We start from the raw sequence: 16,196 nt of genomic DNA, 5'->3' as shown, positions 1-16,196 counted from the left end.
TCTTATCACATGTGCAGAGTCCACTCAATAGGCTTAGTCAGGAAGAGCATGCCACCTGGCCATGGCCGCCCTGGCATGTAATATAAAATATAGCACTACCTTTTAGGGAGAGCCTAGTTATGGCTTACAAAGGGGGTGAAGGACGACCTAACCCAGTATTATAATTGGGAGTTCTTTCGATGGAAAATGGCTTCTTTGGAACGTTCTATAAGGGGGATTTTCCATTGTTTAGTAACAGGAACGGGGAGCCAATCTGAGTATTGATTAGTAGCATACTGAAATGCAGAAGTTGATACCTTAAAGCAAACATCTTGGGCCCAGGCTGGTTATCGGCAAGTAGTGCCAAATCTCTAAGTTAGTATTCCCAGTTGAAATTGGGGAAAGAGTAGTCCTCATACGCTGAAGCCACATGACCCAGCTATTTTTTCATGATAATCATTAAACTCCAGCTTTCTCTTCTCCAATTAATAGGCCACAACATTGTCCATTCCAAAGGGAGAAAATCCAACCATGGTCAAGGAAAATGCTCATGCTCCGGCTTCAAATCACCGATGTCTTGAGGTTATAAGTTTTAGTTCCTGTAAGCCCTTGTGATCTAGTCGTGCATTGATAAATAAATAAGAATGAATAGATTAATTGTTTTACATACAAGAGCCAACTGCCAGGTTCAGTCGTTCCAACGCAAAACTATCTTATCAGGTGGCATACACTCAACCTCATCAGACGTGCCAAAATGGTAATCATATCTACCAGTCTCAGTTTTTATTTATTAAACCAAAATTTGAAGTAAAAACACGACTTTTCCCACTTAACAAGTTGAATCTTTCTGTTCTGCTGGCTCTTACATTTTCTTAAATTTGCTTGTTGCAACTTATTCATCTTCAACTTCTCATCCTCCACATTTATGCACCACGCAGAGTCTCCAAGAAGATGATAAGAGCAGCATACATCCTTTTTCTTCCCCTTCTCGTGGCCTTTTCTGGGGGTAGCCGTTCGGTTCCAGAGAAGCTCAACCTTGTAACCGATGGCATGAAAAACGTAACCCAATCTCCCATCATCGGCCTGGAGCTTAGCGCGTCAACGGTGACATGCGAACCCACCTATGGCTTCTTGCCTTGCACGACAGTGGTATGGGGAGAGCTCTTCCTCATTGTGGTATACGAGTTCTTGCTGTCCCTGGGAGAGCAATACGTTTCAGCCGGGTCTGACCTCTTCTTCCAGATATTTGGAACTGGTATTTTTGGTGCTAGTTTGTTCCACATTCTGGGCTCAATCCCAGAAGTCGCGATGATTCTTGGTAACTCCTTATACTCTTGATTTCCTCTTCCATCTCTCAACCTTCATTAGTAAATTCAATCGCAAGCTTTTCTTTCTTCATACATTAAAATAACCTACATGGAATATTACCATATCTCATTTCCTTAGTTACTAGTTCCTTTCTGCTATAGATAAATCTCCCCAGTTGAGGTTTTAACTTTTAGTCCATGAATCTTTTTCCTTTTGTACAAGAAGACTTCATTAATCTCAACCCACATTTTACCGTACAATAAAAGAAAAGAAAAGTAATAGTCTGGCTCTATTCCATGAAATCAATCCCATTTCTAACATGCTTAGTGCCATTTTTCTTCACCTCGAGTCCTCATGGTCTACACCAGCCTAGAGACTCTGACATGGTTGCAGATAAGGTAGCTAGCTAATATCATCAACCATGGAGGAGGCTGCGGGTGAAAGGTAGTTATGAGTTATGACTAGGGCAGGAATATCAAGGCAGTTGCTTGTCCTTGTGGCTGCGATTGAATCTAATCTTGACTTACGAAGCTATTTAATTAAATATTTGGTTTCTACTGAGCCAGATAATTACGGAATTATATCCCTCATCCACAAGTTGACAAGGTCAGACATATTCTATTTTATTCATCTCCAATTCTAACCCAGTCGACAATGCTTCCGGGACAAGTAAGGCTGTACAGAAATGTGGAGATTCAGCGGGTCAGTCACATGTCATGGATGTTATTCTATAGTTCTTAGTTGCTTCTTCCTCATCAAAAGTAAAGCTTTTTCTTAAGAAAACAATATTTTTTTTCACTCCACTTGCAATGTGAGGTGAGTCCGAGATCTAAAATTTTGACCAGAAAAATGCCTAATTTTCCTTTCTTTTTGCTATATTTCTTTCAAATTATATGCCAATGCAAAGAAACAAAGACCAAAAAACCCATTGTTCTAGTGCCATATTAGGATGGTGAATTAATGATGTAGCAAGATTAGGTAACCATCATGCATTCTTTTTACTATTAAGAGACTCTGTTATCATAATGAAAGAGACTAAATCCCATATTTTATTGTATGAATGCAACATTTTTATTCTATTTTAGATATATTTTTGTATCTATAAAACTAGATTATTTACTTGTTTGTTTCCTCCTGGCTTAACCATCAACATGTCAAGGTATTAAAACATGAATAATTGAATCTAAGTTCAAGTATTGGAAGCATTAATGAGTAAGATTTCCAACTTTGAATTGTCATATTTTTGTTAACACATCAAAGAATTTGATATATGATTATAGGTTCTCATGTTCTTTTTCAGTGACTGGGCTTTCTGGGAGTACAGACACTGCTGAATCAATGGCCACAATGAGCATGGCCATGCTTGCAGGATCAGCAGTCATGCAACTGACCGTGATATGGGGTTCTTGTGTTTTTTTTGGCAATTATGACATTTCAGATTCTTCCACCTCCTCAGCTCTGGAAAATAATAAGAAACCATTCAGCTTAACTGGTTTTTTTCCTGCTCTGCCACCTTCATGGTTAAGCATAAAGGCTGCATAGAATGCAATAAACTGATGCTCTTTAGTCTTTGTGTACATGCAGGTTATGGGGTTCGTACTGATGATGCAACAAGGTATACTGCAAGAATCATGATTCTGTCCATGATCCCATTTCTCATTCTTCAACTAGCAAAGCTTATCAATTCATCTTCTGGGATCCGAGTAGTGATCTTAATTTCTCTCCTTGTCACGCTTGTTTTTCTCTTCCTTTACTGCTTCTATCAGGTAAACATCAATTTAGTAGCACAAAATTTTCCTCCAATAGATGTCTCTATATATGTGGGAAAAGTCTTGTTGGTTCATATATGAAATTGATGCACAGATTTTATGAAATGTAGTTTGCACCCACTTGAAGAACAATGAGATTTTTTCTTTTTATTACTTGATCCGTCATTGAACTTCCATCAACTAAATTTTAATGTTCTCTAGCATATGATTAATCAAAATAATCTTTCTGGACAATGAATACTGAACAGGTATTCCAGCCATGGATTCAGGAAAGAAGACTAGCATATGTGACAAGGAACTTTGTAAAGAACAACCTAGTAGCAAGCCTTCTCACTCCTTCTGGTGAACCTGATGAATCCAGAATAAGAGAGTGAGCTTCCTAGTTTATCTTTTCATATACTGTACCCCAACTGAATCTTTTAAAGATTGTTGCATCTTAGTGATTAGTCTCTGCTTCTTATATTTACAGGGTGTTTCATGAAATTGACCAGAATAAGGATGCAAGCATATCAGAAGCTGAACTTAGAGCACTCTTGCTAGGAATTAAGTTGGAAGAGGCAGGCTTGAGAAACGAGGATTTTGTGGAAAAGGTGATGGAAGATTTTGATGCCTCTGGAAATGCTCAAATTGATGAGACAGAATTCCATAGGGGAATTTCAAAATGGCTTTACGAGGCTAATCACCCTGACAATAATCAATATGACGAGCGGCCTAAGTTGTTCAGCAGATCTGCACAGGTAACTTAACTCATGGCAGAATCTGTTTGAATGCTAAGCAAAACTTTATCGTTATAATTTTTTTAATATGTATGCAGAGTGAAGAGCAGCAGAGCCTGCTGGCTAAGAAAGCAAAGCAGCAGAGTCAGACTGCTCAAAATTCTTGGTTCAGTTACTTTAAGGCTGCTTTTCTATTGATAATAGGAACTGCTGTGATGAGCCTTCTAGCACAACCCTTAATTGAAACTATCAACGAGTTCTCCAGTGCTGTAAATATCCCTTCATTCATAATCTCATACGTTATCATACCAGTGGCTATGAGCTACAGAGAGACACTGGGGGCAATCAAATCTGCCAGAGTGAAGACCAAACAGGCTATTTCATTAACATTTTCTGAGGTTCGTTTCTCTCTTAAATTCAGCTTTCACAACTCACAAAGTTTGCAACCTTGGTTTTCATATTGCTGATCATAACAATCTCCATTTTCAATCATCAACTTATGCATAAGAAAATTGCTTCATAAAATGTGATGGAACAGTTCATACCAGATAAGCCTAGATGCCACTCGGCTACTAGCATTCAGCTAGCAAACAAAAATTATATTATGTCGACATAAATCAATGTGTTTGCATTCCATATGGAGGACAAGCTGAGATGTATTTGCGCTTATCTTATACCTATCCGACTAGTATTACATCTGTCAATATCTCATCCTATAGCTCTTATGCTCTTAGTCTTCTTATATGTCTAGTGTAGTTGCAAGAATGACAAGAAACTAATCCCTCATTTGCCATTTGAAACTGTTTTTCTGCAGATATACAATGCAGTGTTCATGAACAATATGATGGGTTTGGCCATGTTCTTGTTACTCGTCTATATCAGGGATTTGTCTTGGGATGTTTCGGCCGAAATTCTGGTTGTTCTAATTATTTGCACGTTGATGGGTCTGCTTACTAGCTGCAGAACAAAATTCCCAATCTGGACAGCCATAATAGCATATCTTATGTACCCCATATCTCTAGGGCTGCTTTATGTTCTCACTGAAGTTCTTGGATGGTCCTAAGACTCTCCAAGCAAGCTTTTGGTGCCACCCAGTAGAGAAAAAAGTGGGGTGGAATTCATAAATATGTGGTTAGCGTCTTCCAACCCCATCTTCTGCATCAATTGGATAGATGAGCTTACGCAATTAATAGACATCTGCATAAAAATTCATGTTTTTTCTTCTTGATTCTTGTGTTTCTTGTTTTTTCACAAGAATGTAGATGACTGTATTATGAACATATTTCTATTTTGATTCAATTATGAACTGTATGTACTTTCGAAACTTTGGTCCTAGAAATGGTTGAATGTTTTTCTGAAGATAGCATCAAGACATGAAGAATTGGGTAGTTTAAGAAATTGTCGGTGCCAAAACTTATCATAACTTGACCATATTAAAGGTTTTTTGACATGTGTCAAAAGGCTCAGAAACTTCAGGGTCATCATGTGTACAGTTTGCCCAAAAAGGCTGAGGCAGGACGAGCCGGTCACCACCCTAGCTAGCCTCTGGTTTATGACATAATTACAGTATTGACTTCCTTCTAAGTTCTACTTGAAATTTTTAATTGTGAGGGAGGAGGCGATATGACTTGGGATAGGAATCAGCAATGGCTTACTACAAAAAATGATAATTGGGAGTCCGGCTCTGGGGAATTGTTTGGAAGAGAATGAAATTATAAAAGGCGCTTGAAGCAATTAAAGAGAAAAAAATGGGAGAACATAACATGAATACCACAAAAAGAGTGCCCAGTCAGGAATCTCCGTTTGGTCTCCTGTGTTATAAGGTCAAGAAATCCCCAAATATCTCCAACCATTTCACTTTGCAGTGTTGCAGATTTCAGTCTCAGAGCAACAATCATATTGTAGGTGGGGTCCTCCTCAAAAACAGAACAAGACAGGCATATTTAATATTTCATGGTCAAAGGTTTGATGTCAATTTATGTGTATGTCGCACAATCCTTGAAAATCCCCCCAAAAACACAAGCATTGACCAAACTTCAATCTCATACAAACAAACAAACCCACATCTCTCCAAAACTATGACGGCCCAAATATTGAAAGCGCAATGCTATTATCTTCGAATAGCTGGATTGGAACTGTGTAGAATTGGAATTAGATAGTTCTGGAATGAAAAATGTTTCCATCTTAAAAAACTCACACATTTCATTCAAACTTCGGAGTCAGATTCTCAAGATCGACCAGTCACAGGCATTTAGTACATTTAAAAGAGAGAAAAAAAAGAAAAGAAAAGTAAAGAAAAACTCTCTTAATTAGCTTTCTATGAGAATTGTGTGGTCTTTGGTCTCAATGGGAACAACCCAATTAAAGCTTTAAGTCGAGATCAATATTATCCTCTTCTGCATCATCTGTCAGATAATTCAAGCTCAAGGCTGTTTCTTCCCTGCCCATATGCCCCTCTGTTGAGAACCTATACAAGGGTTTCTGATGGATTGATCCACCTGGTGTTGACCTCTGGTAATGACCCTCCATGCATCCCTTCACATCATAAGCAAACAACCTTATCAACACCATATGAACAGCGAATTGATTAGAAGGAAAAGGAATTAGGTAATATTTAAATTTTACCTGAAATGGAAGTAAATTGACTTCAGAGAAATCCAGTTTAGATGTCTGTCTTGTTGGGGAAGGACTTCCAGGAGGTCCTAATGTGAGGAAATTACCATCAGAAGAAGCACATTCTGTAAAGCCCTTTTCTGAGGTCAGCCCAAAGTGGCTGCTTCTGTTCACTTCCCTGAGGAATGCAGCAAAAGAAATGTTAACCCATCACTGAGACAATGGCTATGATGGCTATGATGGCTATGTACTTGAAGCAGGAGGACAAAAGAACTAAGCCAACCTAGAGATTGTTTTGCCGGGATCAATCATAATTGCACTGCCATTGCCACATGAAGGTGACTGGTACGACTTCTGTATGTCAGCGGGAAAAGGAGTAGGGTAATAGAGCCCCAAAGGTCGGTCATTTGAGAAAGGCCATGGCCTTTTTGTACCAACCATCTGCGTGGTAACCAAATTTAACATTAGAAAATGGCCCCATTAACTGCCACCTGTTTTCTTCTCAATCAAAAGAACCAAAAACAGTAGAACTCCATTGAAATCAGGTAAAGAAAACATGAAAAATCAACTTAATGGGTTAAAATAAATCAACTAGAATCAGCAAAGAGAAGAAGAGAAGGTCCAAAACGAAGGGCAGTGGGGAAAATGGCACATGCCTTCTGTTCCTCTGGCCTTATGAAATTGTAGTTGGCATAAGGCCTTTGGTTTGAAGGGTGCTCTATTTGATGATTTCGTCCCGCTGGAAACGAGGTTGACCAAGCGGCAGACAACGGAGAAGGATTCATCTGCAAGTTGTAGAGGTGTATATTATTCCCAAAAAGAGAGAAATCACATAAGAAAAAGTGCATACTAATTATTTATTACCGTTGGAGATGGGTATGGATATTGTTCTCTTTGCAGCACAAGAGGGGCAGTATTCATTCTATTAGATTCAATCCTAGGATCCCCATGAAGACTTGACTCGCAAGAACTGGGAAAACAGCCACACCCCGGCACAGCCGTGGCTGGCTCACCAAAGACACCACTGCCACCACCAACACCAACCCCACTAGTTGAATTCATGCCGGCATTACCATAAAGGACTGGCGCTGGAAAGGGAGATGGGCCAAATGGGACAGATGTCTGGGTTAAAGGAACATGCATAGCAGAAGTAGTCGAAGAAGAGAGACTCATCATTGTCATGGGAGGCGGTGCAGTCACCGGAGGCAGCACTGGACAGAGGAAAGAGGAAGACGGAGGCTGATACTGCCGAGGAAGAGCAGAAAGCAAGCGTGAAGAGAATTCTGCAACAGCCACCTTGTTCTCTTCCTTATCCTTCTGTTCTCTCAATATCTTCTCAAGCTTCGCAACTCCAAGCCCTCTCTGCCGTGGTTTATTGTGCTGATGCTTCTGCTTCTTAGCACATGGGTCCCACTCCTCACCCCCACCACCACCCCCATTGCTGCTGTTACACATTTTCTGCTGCGCTTTGTTTTAATTGAAGTCCAAGACTCCCACCAACTGAATATGAATGAACCCAAACGCCAGAAATCAGAGAATAACTCAAAATCTTAACTCCTAAGATCACAAAATCTAAAACAAGGAAAAAAAATCATTCAGAAATATTGAAATCACGTACCAATATGGAAACGAAATCACAGAGGCTGTGGAGAAGAAAGCGGCTATATGCAAATTGACAAAGCAAGAAAACAAGTAGAAGAAATACAAACACACGCCCAATTCACCCTTGTTTTCAGCAAATGGTAAGAAGAGAAAAATCAATGCTTCTTTCCGAGAAAATACTTAAGACCCGAGATAGCCCAGAAATCCAAGCACTGACTAGAATCTAATTCTCCTCTCTGGAAACCACACTCGACTCGGGGCCGTAGCATTCAGGCATAGGAATGACTCCCATGAGCTGAACTATATGAGTGAGAATCTCCAAAAATCCTCACAAAATATTTATAGAGGGAGTGTTTGCCATTTTTGGGCTGGTGTATCTCGAATGGATCTCACAAAATCTCCGGATATCTTCGTATTTAATATTTTGAGCAGTTTTTGTGAATGAGGTCATCCACTGTATGGAATTTTCTGACCCAATTTAGACCCCACCCTGGAAAAGGCATTGACTTTTTCCTTTCTTTTTTTTCTAATGCAAAGGTCATGTGTTTATACGAAAAGCAGCTTCTTTTCTCATAACTGATGATGACATAAATGGAATCCTCAGATTATGTATTTCTTACATTATAATTTTAAATTCTTAACTTATTGAGAAAAATTATTTATATTTAATGTAAATTATTTAAGTTGGTTTTCCATGAAACCATTAAAGTATATGTTGTATTTGATAAGATTGTCAGACTGGTGAGTGATCCTAAAACAAAAGAAAGTGATCTTCTCCATTTTAAGAAGTATTATATTAAATTTTGAAGGCAATCTAATTTGATCTATTTTTCCTATTTAATTATATTATATAAATTATTTTAATATTTATTTTGCTATCTATGGAGGAAGGGAACTCATTCAGTGAACACATATGAGACTTAAGTTACTAATATTAAAGATAAAAGAACAAAAAACAAGGTTTCATAAGGAGGGATTAAGAACACTCTCTTCATAAATAAACTCTAATATCATGGATCCTCGAATTTAATAATGTACAAATGTTAAGAGCTTATTTCTAATTTTTTTTAATATTTGAAAAAATTTTATCATTCAATTGTTAGAAATGTTAAAAACGTTTTCTAAAATCAGTTTTCATCTTAAATGTAAAATAAAATATTTAAAACTAAAGATAAGTTTGTGAATGCCCAAGTAATCGACTTCTAGTGAACTCAATAATATAAGAAGTTTTAGAATTCTCTCGTTATGAATGTTTTATGTACTCATTTCTTAGAAATACTTTTTTGATCAACATTTAGAATTTGCTCATTGTGATATTTCATCTAGTTATTGCTTTTAGAATTGTCATATAATAAGAAGGGGCCGACTCAAATCCGATCATTGGATTCAAATTAGTATACAAACATTAATAACAAAAATCATTTCCTTTAATCATTTTAGTAATTCATCAATTGATTTTTATTAGAACCCGAAGCATTGATATAAGAAATGAAGATCGTTTGGATTACACAGTGTTAATGTTATTGATTGATTTAAAAAATGAATTATAGGTTTTTTCTATTTATAAAGAAGAATTGAATGTAAAAAGAAAATGTGCTTCTATGTAGATATTTTCCGTTTCAAACTTAAAAGGCTCTCATAACTTAAAAACGTGCCTACAAAGTTAAAAAAAGTTCAAATGTATATAATATTAAAAACTTTTTTCCTCTATCCTATATAGGATGTTACACTCTAATCGTATAGTCTCTAGCAATTAGGTGTAACTCTACTCTAAAATTGAATTAGTAATTTTACGACTTGGGAGATTAATGATCAAAATTTACCAAACATATGTTCATTTTGAATTATTTGATCAATGTAGACCTAGAGAGTCCCTTCAAGGATGATATGGATAATTAGTTATAATATTGACTGAGATGTACTTTGAATCAAGCGATATATGAATAATAATGAGATTGAACATATATTTAGTTTCCTTGTACAGAGGAATGCCATCAATCCCCAGCCATATACAAATAAGATAGGGTTTTTTTTTTCTGGAATTTCTCTTATTAATTTAAATAAAAATATGGACTGTCAACTTCTCTTTAGGTTTCTCAAAGCTTAGGTTCTCCACCCTCTTCCATCCATCAAGGGATAAAAAGAGAAAAACAACCTAAAAGTTGAGTTATTGTTTGGGTAAATCTTTTATTTTTTATTTCTAAAAATAAAAATTGATGGTAACTCTCATATAAATGCAAAAATTCTTTTATACCAACCTTGAAAAAAATAATGAATTTTAAAAATTAATTAAAAATTGAGGTATTAAAAACTTTTTACTTTCTCAAAATTTAAAATTTTTAAGAATGATTGTGAAGATATCTATATTATAAAAGAGTTATTATATTTTGTATAAAAATTACTATTATTTTTTATCTTTAAAAACATAGAACAAAAAATGCAAACTAACACTCATTAATCAACTTTTATGACTAAGACTAGGCTTACTATTGGGCTCAAATTCAAGATTTGGATAATTCAAGCCCAAATCCAACTCCAAAAATGCCTCAAATCCAACTCCAAAATTTTTACCCATATTATTTACTATTATGTTTTATTAAAAATTTAGTTTGACTCATGGATTAAATTAATGGGCTGTTTTCTTCTTTTAATAAGCTTAAAATGGAGGTTAGAACTTAGAAGTAAGGTGAAAAATGATGAAGTAAATAGATGGTTGAAAAATAGATTCGTTGGATTCCTCCGCTTAATGGAAATTTCAAATAAAATTTTGATGGTTCAAGAGTAGAGAATAGAAGTGTATGAGGATGAGTTATCGGAGATTTTAATAGTATTATAAAAATGGTTGTAAGTAGGCATATTGGTAATGCACCAATAATTGTTGCAAAATGTATGGATTTTAGAGATAACATATTAGCTGCTAAGAACAATTAGTTCTTAATCTTTAGATTGAAGTGACTAAAAAATAGTGATAGATAATTATAATAAAAAGAGTAACATTTCTAGTTCTATTATATTGTTAATGAGATATATTTTGTGTCATTTTATTTATAGATAAACAAATAGAATAACAAATTGTTTAGTTAAAAAAACTTATTTGTAATTTAAAGTTTATCATTTAGAGGTTAGATTTTCTTATAGATGCTATAAAGTTTGGTTTTGAAGATTATTACAGTTCATCTTTCAAACGCTGAATAGAGAGAGAGAGAGAGAGAGAGGATGGAGTACAGGAAAGGGAAAGAAGAAAAATATAATATTAAAATTGGAATATGAATGAGAATGCATCACACGTATAAGACACAAGATGCAACATATCCATTTTTGTTTAAAAATAAAAATAAAGTGAAAAAGTTGAGTGTGTTTAAATCACCCTTGTTGAGAAATGTTATTAAAAAGAATAATAAATAATATATATTTGAATGTAAGTTAATTTTAACATAAAAATAAAATATTTAATACATATATATATAATCACACATTGAAAATTTTCAATCTCATGTATCTTATATTTCTTTAATATTTTTTAATAATTTTTTCTTCTCTAGAATATTTTCATATATTGATTCTAGCTAATCATTTAATGAATTCTTTATGTATTTATTATTATATCAATTCAAATTGATTTTTGCAAAAGTTGAATACTTATTTACCTTAATAAATTTATTTTATATTTCCCATTAAAAAACCCCCCCTAAAAAATTACATCCATTTTCCTTGTTTACATGTTGATATTTAGAGTGGCTTTTTAATTCATACTCATTCATTTCCCTTGTATGTTTATTGAGAACGATTCTTTTCTCCCATCCATAATTCAATTCATATGGTTCATTCTCCTCTTGACATTAGTTTATTCCTCTCATTTTATAATGATCATTATTATATATTTCTTTTATATTCCTTTTTCAAGCGTGACTACACTTTCGTTTGCCTTCTTATATCTCTTATTTTTACATGTAATAGAAACTCTACTTGTATATCTCATTTGTAAGGTGGAATGTCTCTTTTGTAAAGATAATTTGAAAGATGGAAGTGACTAAGAAATTAGTTCAAAAAGGTGATGAAAAGGAAGTTCTTTGTATTTTTTATATTGAAATTGGAAAAATGAAAGTTAAAAAAAAAAATTAAAGGAATTAAATAAATAGAAAATGGCTACTATTTGGGTTTGCTTTAGGCATTTTTTTCCTTATGACCTATCTTAGATAGATGCCACACCATAGAGTTTTCCTTCTCTCTATCCATTTTTCTTTCAAAACACTAAAACCTAATTTGAGCTAAGTTTTATGCTTACAAAATTTGTAACCCATGTCTATGACGCCACTAGAAGAATTCTGACCCTCTTGGTTAATCTTATGATACAAAATTGATCAAGTTTTGTAAGGGCTCTACACCGTAGTCATCATTCCATCGATTGCCATTTAGTCAAAGACATTTTCAAGTAGCAACGACACATGGTGACAACAATGAATGTGTTAATCCTTACCCTAACTTGCCTTAATTACGATTTGATGAATTGAATGAAAGCCTAAGTTCACCCTCACTATAAATCAAAGAAATCACACACTCATAATACCAAGATGAAAAGGATAAAATTGAAAATTAAACATTGAAATTGAAAGTATGAACAAAAATGTAAGATTACAAATTTACAACTACTCTTAGAGGAACACAAAGTTATTTCCCTTTATTTCTAACATTCTCCTACTCCTACATTGTTCTACTCCATGCTTCTCTTTTCTCTACTTCCTTCATAGTTGACTATTCTAAAAAGTGGAGTGATGTTGAGGAGCTATCACCTTGGAGGCAAATGGAACGTCTCTTCCTTAAATAGTTTGTAATAAGAGGTAACTTTCTAAGATTGTCAAATGTCATGCATACTATGGTAGTTGGGGCTTTGATGACAACTTTGAATCGTCTCTAGATGTATTGACAATAGTTTTAGCGAGTCATTAAGCTTGCTAGGCTAAGCCTAATAGACCTTTTTTTTGTGATTTTTGAAGGCAAATCATTAGGGCATAAAGTCATCTTCCTTTTAAGGTTATTAACATTTCCAAAGTGCTATATTTAACTTGCTTTTTGCCATGTTTTCTTGCAGCACTCATACAAAATAATCAAGATTATATTGAGAAAATATGATACATTGAGTGTTGGTGTGCGTTTAATCCCATGAGCTTGCATGATTTATCTATGATAATAATAAACAAATTTTCACTAATTATCTATATAAATAAAAATAATAATAAATAAAATATTTTCAAAACCCATGATAAGACATGGTGCATCTACCCATGAGAATCCCAAAACAAAAAATTTGAATCAAAGAAATGTAACATGAAAGTTTATATAAGTTTGGATACATTTTTTTTTTTTAAATTAGAATCTTTTATATAAAAGTAGAACATTTTCTACAAAAGGTATAAATTTATTTATGTCTTTAAAAATCGTTGTCAACAAATTTTAAAATTTGAAATAGTAAATTTTCTTTAATACTTTAATCTTTTTAAAAAGATTTTTAAAACTTTTACTTTTTTAATATAAAGTTTTAGAGTTATAGATATTAAGGAAATTAATTAATTAATTAATTAAATTGAGTTAGAGAAAAAAAAAAAGGACACTATAAGTCCAAAGATAGAAACCACAACCACCAAGAATTAGTCATGTGGGTGATGAAAGTAATATCATCTCTCTTATCATTGGAACCCTTTGGTCGAGCTTATTAGGATAATCTAGAACCCACTTATGAGTCAAACTTCCATTGTTGGAAGCTCTTTTCAATGGGGAATTTCCTCTCCAAGTTGAAATGCAAGACTTCTACTAATTTTCTTATTATAATTTGTCAATTAAATTGGTTGGTCTAAAAAAAAATTTCATTCTTAATTAAATGTATTTTAAAAAATAAAACTAAAAATAAAATAAAATTTAAAATATTATTCAAACCAAAAGCAAGCTTAGGTTTCCCACACACGAGTAGAGGCTATGCACTCGCCTTTGACCTTTACAAACAGGCTGATTAGTTTAAAAACCTATCCTAACCACATGCAGTTGTAATAGTAATCTGCCCTTATTTTTTATTTTTTATTTTTTATTTTTTATTTTAAAGCCCAACTCCACGTGGCAAACAAACAGGTCAGCATGGGGGGCTTTTGACCTGGCTGAATAAATACACCCAACTTTATAATATCACATTTAAATTAAATGTACATCTCCTACTATGTATTAAGCATAATTAAATAAATTTGGGCCCTTGCTAGGCACTATATATAAATATATAATATTATTAATGTTAGTGAAAATGGAGTTGAGTTTGAGTGTCGAATTGGGCGGATCCATCAATCCAACAAAGTAAAATACATGGGTAATAGCTTTTGGGAGTTGAAACTGTCCCTCTATACAATAATTAAAAAAAAAAAGTAGTTTTTTTTTTTCTCACTCTTACTTTCTCTTTGACAAAAGCCTAAAAGACACTATGCAACAATTTTTTTTTCCTGAATTCATTCGACATTTGAGTTGTGAAATAGAGTTATTCACAAATTTTATAATTCCATTCACGACTTAGAGTAAATAATTCATTGATTAAACAACTAATTTGAATTTTGGCATTTGAAGAGCACAATCCAAAACCCCCACCCCCACTTCCTTTTTTTTACAATCATCAATACCAGAAAATTGAATTCCTTCTGAAAATGTGCTCTGAAATCTAATAATACACAACTAAGCTCTACAATCTACTGATCAAATTAAATTTATAAACCTTGAACCACACCAGAAATATAATAGAAGAATTACTTATCTATTCCACTGCATGCCCTACAGATTTTCCGCACCAGCTTCTTCATCTCCACAGTTTTGAATCCTTGTCGATGATCTCTCCCTACCCAGTATCCTCCTAAACGAACTTAATCGGGATCCCGACCCACCCACTTTCTGCAACTGTGCACCTCCATCCGAGGTACTCTCCTCCAGTGGTGGTGCTGTTGGTGGCGCTGGTGGGACCATGGGCTCGACCCTGAGCTGAGGCTCAGCCCCGGTGCGACAAATGGGGCAAGTAATGTGTGAGCTCAGCCACATGTCAATACACTCCGCATGGAACTCGTGCTTACAGTTTGGCAGAGGCCTGACCTTAGCCCCTTCCTCTATGGTGCTCAAGCACACCGAGCACTCTACACCGTCACCGCCGTCGAGCCCATCGGTTGGTTGGTAGATGAACATAGGCAGTGAGGCTATGACAGATGGGTCGAGCCCTCTCTTCGATGTCTCAATCGAATCATTCATTCCAACTGCTTCAACTTCAGTCCTCGATGAATTTAGTGAAGCTTGGAGTCTTGATCTGTCCTGTCGTCTAAGCAGATGTCTAGCATAGATATGGAGAAGGATGACTAGTACGACGATGAAGAATAAAGAGATTATCCCTGCAATCAGTAATTTTTGGTTTTCGCCGAGCTCTTCTCCTTCAAGCAAACTCATGGCTGGAACAAGTTGAGAATGATGAAGATGATGCTATTGCTCGAAGTTTTGATCAGTTTGTATAGAATCCCAGATGTTTCTTTGTAATGTGAACTCTGAAATGCATGTTGAATTTGTAAAATATCGGTGGTTGTTGAAATCTCAAACCATAATCCAGCAGTTTGACTTTTGGCCATGGCCATGTTACCTTTTTCATTGAATTTTCTCTGCATCGATCGGATCATGAACAAGAAGCGATGAATTTATGTATAGAAGAAACTAAAACGGTAGTTTTTAATTCATATTGGTTAAATTATTCTATCATTTTGTCCTTCTTTGACCATTTTAATTGACTCATGAACATTAGTTCACAATATATAAACTAATTAGCTCAACTCACGCTGACAAACTTTTGAATGTGTTAAATTATTGGTCAGACATCCTATACATGTGCCTAAACCCTAACCAGTAACCACTAAAATTGCAGAGGCAATTGTGGTAGGAAATTAAGGGCATATGATTAGTAAAAGAAAATAAATTAGGTAAGATTTTGGCCCTGAAAGTCAAGTCTATGCTAGTGGTTCGTTAACCTAGCCCTCGAGTTTGGTGAAGGATCATTCTAAGTTCTACCAACCACCTATTTGGACCAAAACTTAACAACTATAACCGCCCTTTTATTGCCTATATATAGGTAATGAGGACCACTTGGCCTCGACTAATTCTCTAGTAATTAGTCAAAAATGTCAAGCAGTTTGCATAAGCCATGGTGCAA

General features: G+C 34.9%; 4 protein-coding genes across 6 annotated transcripts; 1 reads left to right on the top strand and 3 right to left on the bottom strand.

Annotated features, from left to right (window-relative positions):
* Window positions 1-670: 670 nt before the first annotated feature.
* On the top strand, window positions 671-5,131 carry LOC117923638 (sodium/calcium exchanger NCL1-like). Of its 3 annotated transcripts, XM_034842030.1 has the most exons (8): window positions 671-736; window positions 918-1,297; window positions 2,588-2,779; window positions 2,872-3,053; window positions 3,305-3,426; window positions 3,526-3,793; window positions 3,871-4,170; window positions 4,587-5,131. In XM_034842030.1, the coding sequence occupies exons 2-8, from the start codon at window positions 931-933 to the stop codon at window positions 4,833-4,835; spliced, it is 1,680 nt and encodes a 559-aa protein (XP_034697921.1). In that variant the 5' UTR covers window positions 671-736; window positions 918-930; the 3' UTR covers window positions 4,836-5,131. The 3 variants fall into 3 exon arrangements, with proteins under 3 accessions (XP_034697921.1, XP_034697920.1, XP_034697922.1); XM_034842029.1 differs by lacking the exon at window positions 671-736 and having other exon boundaries at window positions 852-1,297; XM_034842031.1 differs by lacking the exons at window positions 671-736; window positions 918-1,297 and adding an exon at window positions 2,418-2,499 and having other exon boundaries at window positions 4,587-5,096.
* An 879-nt stretch (window positions 5,132-6,010) lies between these two features.
* On the bottom strand, window positions 6,011-6,875 carry LOC117922946. Its single transcript, XM_034841183.1, has 3 exons — window positions 6,669-6,875; window positions 6,398-6,563; window positions 6,011-6,307 (listed from the first exon to the last, which is right to left on the bottom strand). The coding sequence occupies exons 1-3, from the start codon at window positions 6,848-6,850 to the stop codon at window positions 6,134-6,136; spliced, it is 522 nt and encodes a 173-aa protein (XP_034697074.1). The 5' UTR covers window positions 6,851-6,875; the 3' UTR covers window positions 6,011-6,133.
* Window positions 6,876-6,972: 97 nt separating this feature from the next.
* On the bottom strand, window positions 6,973-7,824 carry LOC117923152. Its single transcript, XM_034841391.1, has 3 exons — window positions 7,807-7,824; window positions 7,250-7,747; window positions 6,973-7,170 (listed from the first exon to the last, which is right to left on the bottom strand). The coding sequence occupies exons 1-3, from the start codon at window positions 7,822-7,824 to the stop codon at window positions 6,973-6,975; spliced, it is 714 nt and encodes a 237-aa protein (XP_034697282.1).
* Window positions 7,825-14,556: 6,732 nt separating this feature from the next.
* On the bottom strand, window positions 14,557-15,639 carry LOC117924212 (E3 ubiquitin-protein ligase ATL41-like). The gene has a single exon (XM_034842797.1). It carries the CDS (start codon window positions 15,443-15,445, stop codon window positions 14,789-14,791), a length of 657 nt encoding a protein of 218 aa, XP_034698688.1. The 5' UTR covers window positions 15,446-15,639; the 3' UTR covers window positions 14,557-14,788.
* Between the last annotated feature and the right edge of the window lie 557 nt (window positions 15,640-16,196).

Source organism: Vitis riparia, chromosome 10 (genome assembly GCF_004353265.1).
Source record: "Vitis riparia cultivar Riparia Gloire de Montpellier isolate 1030 chromosome 10, EGFV_Vit.rip_1.0, whole genome shotgun sequence".
Classification (NCBI taxonomy): domain Eukaryota; kingdom Viridiplantae; phylum Streptophyta; class Magnoliopsida; order Vitales; family Vitaceae; genus Vitis; species Vitis riparia.
This window is presented reverse-complemented; position numbering and strand designations above follow the sequence as displayed.

Excerpts from the sequence above, each read along its gene's own strand:
- LOC117923152 (XM_034841391.1), bottom strand. Across the intron at positions 7,171-7,249 it reads ATCCATACCCATCTCCAACG|ATGAATCCTTCTCCGTTGTC; the intron begins GTAATAAATAAT and ends TACAACTTGCAG.
- LOC117922946 (XM_034841183.1), bottom strand. The coding sequence starts at position 6,850 with ATGTTAAATTTGGTTACCACGCAGATGGTTGGTACAAAAAGGCCATGG. Across the intron at positions 6,564-6,668 it reads CCCGGCAAAACAATCTCTAG|GGAAGTGAACAGAAGCAGCC; the intron begins GTTGGCTTAGTT and ends TGCATTCCTCAG. Across the intron at positions 6,308-6,397 it reads TCAATTTACTTCCATTTCAG|GGATGCATGGAGGGTCATTA; the intron begins GTAAAATTTAAA and ends TATGATGTGAAG.
- LOC117923638 (XM_034842030.1), top strand. The coding sequence starts at position 931 with ATGATAAGAGCAGCATACATCCTTTTTCTTCCCCTTCTCGTGGCCTTT. Across the intron at positions 1,298-2,587 it reads AGAAGTCGCGATGATTCTTG|TGACTGGGCTTTCTGGGAGT; the intron begins GTAACTCCTTAT and ends GTTCTTTTTCAG. Across the intron at positions 3,054-3,304 it reads TCCTTTACTGCTTCTATCAG|GTATTCCAGCCATGGATTCA; the intron begins GTAAACATCAAT and ends AATACTGAACAG.
- LOC117924212 (XM_034842797.1), bottom strand. The coding sequence starts at position 15,445 with ATGAGTTTGCTTGAAGGAGAAGAGCTCGGCGAAAACCAAAAATTACTG.